General features: G+C 41.1%; 1 protein-coding gene across 1 annotated transcript in view; it reads right to left on the bottom strand.

Moving 5' to 3' along the window:
- The window catches only part of LOC764665, a 102,061-nt gene that overhangs the window by 52,186 nt on the left and 38,571 nt on the right, over window positions 1-11,304 (bottom strand). The window contains exons 31-44 of the mRNA XM_030978512.1: window positions 10,923-11,059; window positions 10,464-10,688; window positions 9,886-10,027; window positions 9,159-9,282; window positions 8,502-8,693; window positions 7,743-7,865; window positions 7,021-7,203; window positions 5,677-5,871; window positions 4,882-5,030; window positions 3,862-4,165; window positions 3,367-3,534; window positions 2,555-2,762; window positions 1,838-2,008; window positions 609-857 (exon numbers count right to left, since the gene is read on the bottom strand). Of these exons, the coding sequence (XP_030834372.1) occupies window positions 609-857; window positions 1,838-2,008; window positions 2,555-2,762; window positions 3,367-3,534; window positions 3,862-4,165; window positions 4,882-5,030; window positions 5,677-5,871; window positions 7,021-7,203; window positions 7,743-7,865; window positions 8,502-8,693; window positions 9,159-9,282; window positions 9,886-10,027; window positions 10,464-10,688; window positions 10,923-11,059 (2,570 nt within the window). The remainder of the gene's footprint in view (window positions 1-608; window positions 858-1,837; window positions 2,009-2,554; window positions 2,763-3,366; window positions 3,535-3,861; window positions 4,166-4,881; window positions 5,031-5,676; window positions 5,872-7,020; window positions 7,204-7,742; window positions 7,866-8,501; window positions 8,694-9,158; window positions 9,283-9,885; window positions 10,028-10,463; window positions 10,689-10,922; window positions 11,060-11,304) is intronic.

Below are 11,304 nucleotides of genomic sequence, written 5' to 3'. Positions count from 1 at the left end.
CAAAATGGCGAAGAGACTGTACGCATGCTCGGCAGAGCCGCAGAAAGTATGAATATTCATGCTATCGAGTGCCGATCGCTCGAAATTGCTGAATATGCACGACTCGAACAAACAGAGTCCTTCTCAACCTCGTGCATATTCAGCGATTTCGAGCGATCGGCACTCGATAGCATGAATATTCATACTTTCTGCGGCTCTGCCGCGCATGCGTACTGTCTCTTCGCCATTTTGAATCGACGCTGCAACATGGAATAGTCGTTTGGGTAGTGCTCTGAAAAACCCTTTTTTCCCATCGAAGACTTCTTCAAATTATGAATTCAAGTGATCATTGTTATGCCCTAAGAAGTAGTGCACCCTATGATGTAAAAATTGTAAGTACTCCCTTAGCAGATTTTAACGATAACGTCGCCCCATTTTTTTTTTTCGAAGCCACCACGACAGTTTGACCGAAGCTCCGACGCTGCGCGCCGGTGTTGGAGCTTCCCGGAGTTACATTGAGATGTGCTCATTTATACTACATGTACATGTATTGTATAATTTATGATTTGATATGATTTTCTGTAAAATGTGGAACAATAAAAATCTTGAAACTTGAAACTTGAACATACCTGATTGGCAAAAGAAGCCAGGATCACACGGACCTGCCGATGCGTTCGCTATTCCAAATGAGTAGGCCCCAAGCTGGGTGCAGTAGTACCCTGGAGCACAGGGCTGGCACTGGTCCTCCGAGGCTAGTCCCAGGTCCGGATTGTAAGTCCCACGGGGGCAGGGGATGGACCCGTTGCTACCGGTACCCTCGGGACAGTAATGACCTCGTGGGCATTCCAGGAGACGCTCACCGTCGGCACAGTAGAATCCTATAGACAAATTGAAAATGTTTTATCAATACAACAAAAAGAACTTTTTTTCTTTAAAGCCTCACTGCACTACTTATACATGTATATAACTACTTGCTCCCTCTATATAGAAAACAATGCCCAAGCGGTGCCTGTTGTTCCCCATGATCCCCTTTTTCTTATTTTAATTGAGAGCTGATTTTATGAGATAACCACCTGTCAATGACCATACATGAAGGTCTAATCTCTCCTGGCCAAACTAGTGCAGACAGGCTTTAATATCCTTTTTTTTCTTTATGTAAACATATACAATAACAACTAAATTATTCACACCCTTGTCAATTTCATGTTTTGGGGGGTTTTTTTCGTGCCTCAGGAATGAAAGGCGGACTGGTTAAATTTGGGCGTTTGTTTAATACTTTTAGGTGTGAGCTTTAATACACATTTTCCGGAAATGAATTGAGACAAAACAATTCTTCAGATAAGAATTTACAAAACTTGGTAAGGGTACAAATAATTTAGTTGTTGACATAACATGTAACTTTGTTCATGCACAAGGTAGTGTCATTCTATTGACTGCAGCTACCTTTTAGTTTTTCAATAATTCTCCTCCTCTGACTGAACTTACAATGAAATATTGTATTGAGGCGAAGGAAAAACGTTCTAGAAAATGTCAATTTAAAGTGACCAATCAGTGCATTGAAAGAGAAATCTGTCCTCTATTGCTATCTGTAAAAACTTTTGGCCACTTTTGAAATGGAGATACTCTGACAAAATATTAATAATTATAATAGTCACATTTGTGTAGTGCTTAATTCTAAGGTTTGAAGCATTTTACATTGCAACTATTATCACCCAGTCATGGGATTCAGTTGCTATTCCATACAGATGTACGCACTCTACTCCTTGGGAAGTATTTCGGCCAGGTGCCAATTTACCAGTGCTAAAAACGTTCTGTGCCCCCCCCCCTCCCCATATCCTTATTAGCCAAGGTGACCTACCTTGTGGGCAAGTGAAACATTCCGCTCTTCCAGTTATATTGTTGAACTCCCCGTCCGGACATCTCATGGCCGCAGGGGAACTCTCGGGACAGTAGTGACCGACGGGGCAGATGTTCCCAGAGTCTCCATCCGTGGGGTACTTGGTCTTGGCCTTGCCGATACAGAAGTACCCTGAAAACATAAAATGAGAAACAAAAAATGTAATCAAATTTTTATCAACCATTTCAGGTATATGAAAGGCAAAGATATTTATGTCATTGTCTTGTTATATTTGCGCAAAAGAGAGTCTTTATTCTTAACATTCAAAATGGATTCATGAGTCGTACAGACATAATAAATAATGATCAAGGTACTTAAATAAAGAATTAATAGCACCAAATTCTATCAATGTTTAATATTTTCAAAGATATGTTTGACTTGCACATCTTCAATTGTTCTGTTTCCCTTGGATGGTCTTCATTTATTTCTTTTTTTTAACTATCTATTCTGCAATTCACAAAAGATATAACAGTGTAAATATGAGTAAACAAACATTTGAGGACAGTCAATTATAAATGCACAATCTTCCTGGAGATCCTCTGAGTGCATCAGTTGGCTGCCGGAGAAGAGGACAGCAAACTTAATCACTGTAACTGTAATGGACAGGTTTTCATGGACAGGTTTTGCCTGCATTAGCACCTTTGCCCTTTGACCTCATCACTTGACCTTTAACCTTACCTGGTGCACAGAGCTCATTGGGTTCGGTAAGTGCATATCCTCCGCAGACCTCGCCTCCTGGGCAGTCCAAGCAGTCGGCCATCTCCTGACCTCCGGTCACGTTCAGGAAGGTTCCATTCTCGCATGGGTAGGAGATGGGCGTCTCGGTCCCCTCTGGGCAGTAGTATCCGGCCGGACACTCCCCACCCCCGAGTATAGTGGAATTGGCCTAGGTGTTCAAAGAGGATTCAGAAATCAGATTCAGAATCAATTAATAGAAGTAGATAAACAAAAACGCTTAACGTAGGGAGGGGGGGGGGGGGGGGGGGTCAACAACAAAGTTTAAATATTCATGTAAACAGTTCTTGTTTAAACAAATGATGTGCACTGAGTAGATTTTTCTGTACAATGTTCTGCCTGCGGTGTGAGTTGGTGTGTTTGTGTGCCTGTGAATGAATGAGGGTGGGTGTATGTTTGTTTTGATAAGTTTTACAATAGTTGTTATAATAATTTGCTTGTATGTTTATTTTTGTACAGGGCCCCATTCTCACAAGCTTTGCTTTTCTTGGGGTCCTTCCAATTTTGCTGTTAATTTGTTATGTATTTTACTTTGAATTTTAATGGAAAATAAATTAAATGAAATGAAATGATGATTCAAAAGGATTTTTGTTTTGTTTTTTGGAGGGGGGTAGATAAGAGTAAACAACCAATCGAACCATGAAAGATGAATGCAGTGAATTACTGGGATATGAGATGGTGTTGATTTTTCCATGAGAGCCCACTACTATGCATCTTCATCATTAGTTCTGAATACGAGACCAAGCTTGACTTACACATTCTGTTATATACGGATGCGAGGTGTCAGCTCCTCCGATGCAGTAGTGTCCAGCAGCACAGTCCCCACTCCAGGTGGACAGGCCAGTCTCACCACAATACTTCCCTGGTGGACATGAAGGGCAGTCTCCAACCTCCTGAGCACTGGGCTCTACACGATATGTACCCTGGTAATCGAAATGACATAAAAATTAGTTTAAAGTTGCTCATGCGTGGGTATGTAGAGGGCAGCACACTGAGCCAACAGGTGTGCGTACTAGTGTCCCTTTATGAGTACATACGTACAGGAGCAAAGTACCCGTTGGCAAATACCTGTTGCGCCCTCTATACAGCCAACAATGCCTAAGCAGTACCTGTTGATCCCCCATGGTCCCCTTAATTATATGTTAATTGAGAGTTGATATGATAAGATTACCACCTCCAAGTGACCACACAGGGGCATGTATTCCCTACTGGCCAAGCTAGTGCAGATAGGCTTTAAGTTTCACACTCACCTCTGGGCATGGAATGGGTATAATAGTCCGTGGCGGACAGTAATGACCACTAAGACACGGCTGCGGAGTTGCAGTCCCAGACTCGTTACAATACGCCCCCTGAGGGCAGTCCAAACAGGACGAAGACGCTGTGGCGGTCGTGTAGGTGCCGCGTTCGCACGGTTCGGCCTTGTACGCAGCACTGCCGCTGTAGTGGCCCTCTGGGACCTCGTGTTGGATGCTGGTACCAGAGCCTCCGGTGCAGTAGTACCCGGGGTTGCAGGGGCCTGTGGGCTCGGGGTTGTTGTCACCAGCACAGTAGTATCTGGAAACAGGCAATAAACAAGGCTGTAAGTTGTTGCACTGGCTCCACAGACATATTTAAACTTATAGACAATTAGGTAGCACGTCTCTGAACAGATGGACAAGTGGGATTTGGCATAATGTCTCATAACACAAATTTGTATACAACCTGTTTGTTAGTTTTTTAGGGGGGAGAGGAGAAACTCACCTTTAACGCCACACATTCGTCTGTTTCCAAGTGCATTGCCTCATGATTCGCTGATACCTATGTTGGTTGAATTACCAGTAAATGGATTCCCAGGCAGCAAAACCCCATGACCCATCAGACCAGAAAACTACATTGTACTCCAGCTCACTTTCAAATCTCATAGATGAGGGAAATTTTGTGATGATGAGATTAACTAAAGGGGCGATTGCTGGAGGGTGTAGTGCATTACATACATGTAAGATCTGTCTGTGGTAAACGTGAAGTCCACTCTTGGTGATTGACTATACCCTTTATAGCGGAAGCACCCAAATGGTGTCAAATTCCCCATGAGAACCCACAACCATGGGTCTTTAAACAGGGGTGCCAGTTAGAATTGATCAGAGGGCCTGAAAATCACCTAGAATGAGATATTTTGAACACAAAAAAGCCTAAACTATGGTCTGAAAATAACTTGCCAGGGCCTGAATTCAGGCTATTGCCTAAAAAACTGGCATACATGCTTTAAAGATAGAATTGGAATTGAGACTTACCCGGGGTCACAAGCGATGCAATCATCCGGTGACTTAGAACCTGATGAGTTACTGTAGGTTCCTAGAGGGCAGTTGGCAGGGAACGCCGTACCAGCAGGGCAGTAGCCTCCCGGTGGACAGACACCTCCAGTAAAGCCATCAACAGGAGCCTAGAAGAGAGGTAGCAGAGAGATAGTGAAGTGACTACAGTCAAACCTGCTTTAGTGATCACCTGTCTACCAAAACCACATTTTTTGTGTCCCTTGAAAATGGTTTCTCATTGAAACATGTGCTAAAGGAAACTGTCTACAAAGGCCACTTGTCTACAAAGACCACTTTTTGTGTTCCCCTTGGGCGGTTTGACTGTATTTGAGCAAGGATCGCAATCTACTTTTGTAACTAAACAATATTCAAAAGAGCAGAATCATACTGTCGTTGAATCCAGGGACTAGTACAAATACACTGTAATCTCTTTAGTTAGTTAATTGTAACTGAAAAGGCACTACAGGTGTATATAAAAAAAAAACAGTGATCCCTAGGTGAAGAGATTAATTCCATATGGAGCTAAATCCACTTTTGATGAAAATTGAGTTATTGATATCACAACATTGTTCACTTCAGTACCCGTCTTTCAACAAAGTTATTTACCTAAATTTTGGGAGCAATCATGAAAAATGCACCTTCTAATATCCCTTTTCCATAAATGCCTGTACAAAATCTGGTAAACAATTTCTTTTTTCTCAGAAGTTACAAAATTGGATTTAGCTCCTTTTGAAAATAAACCTTGACTAGACTGAACAAGCCCTTAGAACTTACAGATGACACAGCTTTCCAGGAGCAGTAGAAGCCAGCATCGCATACATCCGTGGGTTCCAGGTTGCCTGCACCCTCGCAGTAATAGCCACCCGGACAGGGTGTGCAGTCCTCGCTGCGACGCAGGAGGGTGGAGTTACCGTAGGTACCGGTGGGGCAGGGCTGGGGGAACTGACTGCCGGCGGGGCAGAAGGATCCCTGCAAGAAAGGATGTGAAGAGAATGTTTGTTAATGCAGTCTGTTGGTAACATCACTTGCATTGTCATCATCATTTTCATCGACATTATCATCAAGATCATCATCATCATCATCAGCACTGCCATTATCATCATCATCATATGGGTAGGATGAATGAGATTGAGATGTTGATGGAGATTAAAATGCTGATAAATATGGAGGCATTATTATTATAATGATGATTATGATAAAAATGAGGACGATAATGATGAAAATGAGGAGGAAGATGAAGATGATTATTTAAAAGATTGTTAATCATTATCTTCATTATCATTATCATGATCACCATCATTGATGTGGCTGTCATCGACAAAATCATCATCGAAATCACTATATTCATCATCAATTTAAATATCTTCATCATCCTCATTGCAATCACCATAGTCATGATCATTATCATTCTCACCATCATCATCTTCAAGCTAATCATCACCACTATATTTATAATCAATAGAATTTTCATCATAATCATCATCTTCATTATCATCATTGTCATCATGATGATCACTATCATTATGGCCATCACACATTTCAAAAATGTCTTTTGTATCTTTTTTTCTTAACCTCTGTAAGAAAGTTGTAAACAGCGATAAACGATACACATTCTCAAGAGTCTTCAACATCAGCAACATAGTCATCATCATCATCATCATCACTTTCATTGTCATTTTTATCATCATTATCATCAAGATCATCATCAGTAACAACATCATCACCATAAACATCACCATCATTACCATCATCACTATCATTATCATCATCAATTTCATTGTCACCATCATAATCATTTTTATCAACATTATCATCAATTTCATCGTCACCGTCATAATCATTTTCATCAACATTATCATCAAGATCATCATCAGCAGCAGCAGCACTACCATTATCATCATCATCACCATAAACATCATCACCACTATGTATCTCTTTACCTGTGTGCATTCCAAGGGCCACGATAGACCTTCCGTAGGACAGTAGTAACCAGTGATACAAAGGGTACATCAGAAACATTGTCATAATCATCCTTACTTTCATTGACATTGTCATAATCATCATCATCATCATCATCATCACCATAAACATCATCACTACCATGTAGTATCTCTTTACCTGTGTGCATTCCAAGGGCCACGATAGACCTTCCGTTGGACAGTAGTAACCAGCGATACAAAGGGTACATCCTTGCGAGTCTTCACCAGCACTTGCGTTGAGGTAGAAGGACGCCGGGCAGGGGTTCTCGTAAGGATCGGCCGTTCCCGCGGGACAGTAATAACCACCTGGACAGTCGCCCGCCTATAGGTCAAAGGGTCAAAGGTTAAAGCAGGGCTTGACCATATAACAGGCGACCGGGCCCAAACAAAATCTTAGTGGGGACTCCAAAATTTCAAAAGTTTAGCCTTAGGGCTCATGTATGTACACTCTAAAACACTAATTCTGGATTAGAGGGGATTTGGACAACCTTTAGATCAAGAATGCTAGGCACTGGAAATTACAAATGAGCAGAAAGAGTGAAATTCACAGAAAATATATAAATTACATTTGTAATGCAGTACACTGTATGTTGTGCAATTCATGAATAAGAACAATTTTAATGTAAATAATAACCAAAGTCTGTAAATTGGCAATGTAAAGTGAAATTTAAAATTAATAATTTTATGTACATGTACAAAATGACATTTTTTTGTGTGAATTCAGTAATTTTCATTTATATTGATTCACTTTTTACAATTTAGGAGTGGAAAATGAAAATAATAGGTGTCAATTTGAAGATCAAAAGCTCATAAATTTAGACTGTAAGGAAACTCTGATAAAAAAGGTTGCTTCAGACTTACTGGTGATGTGAGTCCTGTGGGATTGCAGTACTGCCCTGCAGGACAGGTCTGGCATTCAGATTCCTGGATCAGACCCGTCTCATCGCTGTAGGTTCCGTTGGGACAGTGTCGGGGGAACGGGTCCTGAGCGGAAAAAAAATTATAGAGGAAGCGATCCAATTCAATCATATCCCCAACACGGCACAAAGGTCCTTTGGCAAGACATTAATCTGCATTTGCCACACTCGACCCAGGTGAGGTAAATGGGTACCCCCACAGAAATTAATCCCTTGAAATGCTGGAGCGCTGTAATGGCAGCTAGGCTGAAGCCGGAGTAATAATTAATTTGTGCGCCTCAGAATAGAATTGTCTAGATAGACAGCATTATATAAATGGCTATTATTATCATTATTAATATCTAGTTGCCTAATCAGCAAAAATACAGCCTGCTTTGTATACTTTTCACACAGAATATTTCAGAAAAAGAGAGGAAACTAGGGTTCAAAACAATAGCATGAAGGTCCCAAATAGGAATCATTCCTCCAACATAGGAAGGTTGGCAGCTATGAGATAGTACATGTAGGTCACAAGTGCGAAAGTACTGAGGAAGACTATTCCACAACCTACATCTCAAATGGACTACACAATAAACCTAAAACTTAACCTAAACCTGAAACCATGTGTCATTAACAACAACAAATACAAATTCAAAGTAAGCATCAAATAACCCCCCTTCCCCCCAACCCCCATCCCAACAAAAGTCATCTTTCCCTCACGTACCTTATCTCCACTCAAGCAGTATGAGCCGGCCACGCAAGCGTTGCTAAAGAGATCTGGAGCAGTGGTGCGTCCGTAGTCACAGGTGACTCCGGCAGGGCAGATCTTATAGGCGTACATGTTGTCTTGTGTGGTGGCTCGTACATCGCAGTAGTAACCCGCCTCACACGTGGTACAATCAGTGGCTCCCCAGTCCTGGAACAATTCAAATTCATCAATTTGAAATAGAGATTCCAATTGCAATTCCAAATCCAAATCCAATACCAATTCCAATACAAATCCAATTCAATACAATTTCATTCAGATTCCAATTCCAATTCCAATACAATTCCAATTCCAATTCTATTCAATTCAATACAATTTCATTCAAATTCAAATTCAATTAAATGAATTTATTTGTCCACTGTAAGTTCAGCTTGGAAATTTGTTCCACTCACTCATGTAAAATAAAGGCTCAGACATACATAGTTTACAAAGAACAGAAATAGAATACAAAACATGGATACATTTTGGTGATAACAAAATGAAAGTCATACAAAATATTGACTTTTGTTTGGAATGCTAATGAATAGGGTTTTGAAGATACACGAGGAGCGTGATGAAATAGAGCAAAAATAAAAGATTTTAGGAATAATAAAGATTGTTAAAAATAGGACTCACAGAATATGTTCCTTTGGAGCATTCAGCTGGTTCAACGTTGCCTGTTCCATTACAATAGTGACCGTCCGTGCATGTAGAACAGTCTGATTCACTCTGGCCTTCTTCTTCCTCACGGAAAGTTCCACTGTAAGAAAAAAAAATTATAGAAATGTTCAAAGCGGAAGTCCACTCTGATATTAAGTTGGTTTTAACCCTATTTCCACCCCTAATCATAACCCTAGTAAAACTATAACCACCCCCGCATATGTCGACATTCTTTAGCTGGGCATGCCAATGGTAATGATGAGCCTATAATTATACTTAACCCTAACCTTAACTATAACCATGACCATAACCCTAACCTTAAACCCACTTTCATCACTAACCCTATATCTTTAAAAAAAATACAGGGCAGGGGAGTGTTTCACAAAGACAAAGATCGACTTTAAGTTGGACTCAACTATGGCAGGCTGATCATGCCACTGTTTGTTCTCACCATTTACTGGCATTGGTCTCTCAAGGGGCGTACAAATCATGGTCACAAATCTACAGAATTTACATTTTTTGATAATTCATTATTGATGGAAAAGGTATTATCTAAAGATCATGATGGTGAGAGCAAACAGTGGCATGAACGGCCTGCCATAGTTAAGTCCAACTTAAAGTCTATCTTAGCCTTTGCAAAACACTCCCCTGATCTACATGTAACGTTGCCAGAGCATATTCAAAAGTATCACAGGCAACTTACGCTGGGCATGCTGTTGGTAACGATGAGCCTTCTGGGCAGTAGTGGCCCTCCGTACAATCAACGCACTGCTCCCATCTGATGTTCCCCTCGTCATTGGAGTAGGAGCCGGCATGGCACGGATACTGGTTGGCTGACTGGGTCCCTGTGAAGAGAATTAATGGAAGAAAGATTGGACGGAGTCATACAGCGTGTTTCCATCAAGCCGCAAAGAAAAGTAAGTTACAAATATGTTACATACAAAATTGTGTGTTTATTTGTTTATTTTACCTGACTGCTAAGAAAGCATGTGTATGCTTCTAAGTAAGCAACCAGGGGACCCACGGTTTTAAGTCCTCTCTGATGGACTTGGTAATTAGGATTAATGCATTAACAAAAGGCAATAGCACATCAACTTGGTTTCGAACCCAGGACCTCTCAGTTATGAGACCTCTAGTCTACCACTGAGCCATCGTGCCTCCATAAATAAAAATGAATATTTCTTGAAATAGGTTTTTGCTGTCCATGTGGCTGTTAACGCCTTTCTTTCAAGCCACAACATTACATTAATTCCTGTCATCTTCTCTGTACATTGCACATACCTGCTGGACAGTAGTGTCCTGTTGGGCACTGTGCAGTCGGTTCTGTTGATGCTTCTAAACAGTAGTATCCTCTGGGACATTCGTAGCATTCTTCAACTGATTTCAGATTGGTTTGGTTGGTCCAGGAGCCAGCTGGACAGGGGTACTGGTCAGAGTGCTGAGTACCTGCTGGACAGTAGTGACCCTCGGCGCATACCGAAGGAGGCTGTTGGATACCGCCCGTACCTAAGAACAAAGAAGATACACCATCAGGTTGTGGAAGTTATCAAATTTGGCATTTTGTATTGCCAATTTAACTAGACTCACAGTGAAAACTAGACTCCAATGGTTCATAAAAAGCAAATGATTCTTTGCAAGCCTCTCACTGGCAGGCTGCTGCAAGGTGGGGAAGGTAAGTTACCCATTGTTTTAATGCCTTGCCAATTTGATAATCTGCAGGGATCTACTACATGCACTCACCTTCATAACAAGCAAACGATTCTTCGCAGGTGTCACACTGGAAGGCTGCGGTCAGATTGTGAAAGTCATTAAACGTTCCAGCTGGGCAAGCGTTTGCAGCAGCGTTAGGACTGTCACTTCCTAGTGGACAAAAGTACCTGGATTGGGAAAACATGATAGAGAATAAACATAAAAGAGGCAGAAATGTGTATTACAGCTTCACTATCGATTCAGCCAATTTGAAGAGCCCATACCCATAGTGATTAAACTTTACCGAAAAAATTACTTTCACATGTTTTGTCTGATTTCATTCAAACTTTCACCAGGCAACTTCTCTTATTTTTTGCTTTCCTCTGTAGTTTGCAAACATGGTCGGATTACCCTTTAAAGCCCATCTGCACTA

This window comes from Strongylocentrotus purpuratus, unplaced genomic scaffold, assembly GCF_000002235.5.
Source record: "Strongylocentrotus purpuratus isolate Spur 01 unplaced genomic scaffold, Spur_5.0 spur5_scaffold_1, whole genome shotgun sequence".
Lineage (NCBI taxonomy): Eukaryota > Metazoa > Echinodermata > Echinoidea > Camarodonta > Strongylocentrotidae > Strongylocentrotus > Strongylocentrotus purpuratus.
Note: the sequence above shows the minus strand (reverse complement) of the source record. Positions and strands in the feature narration are given on the sequence as shown.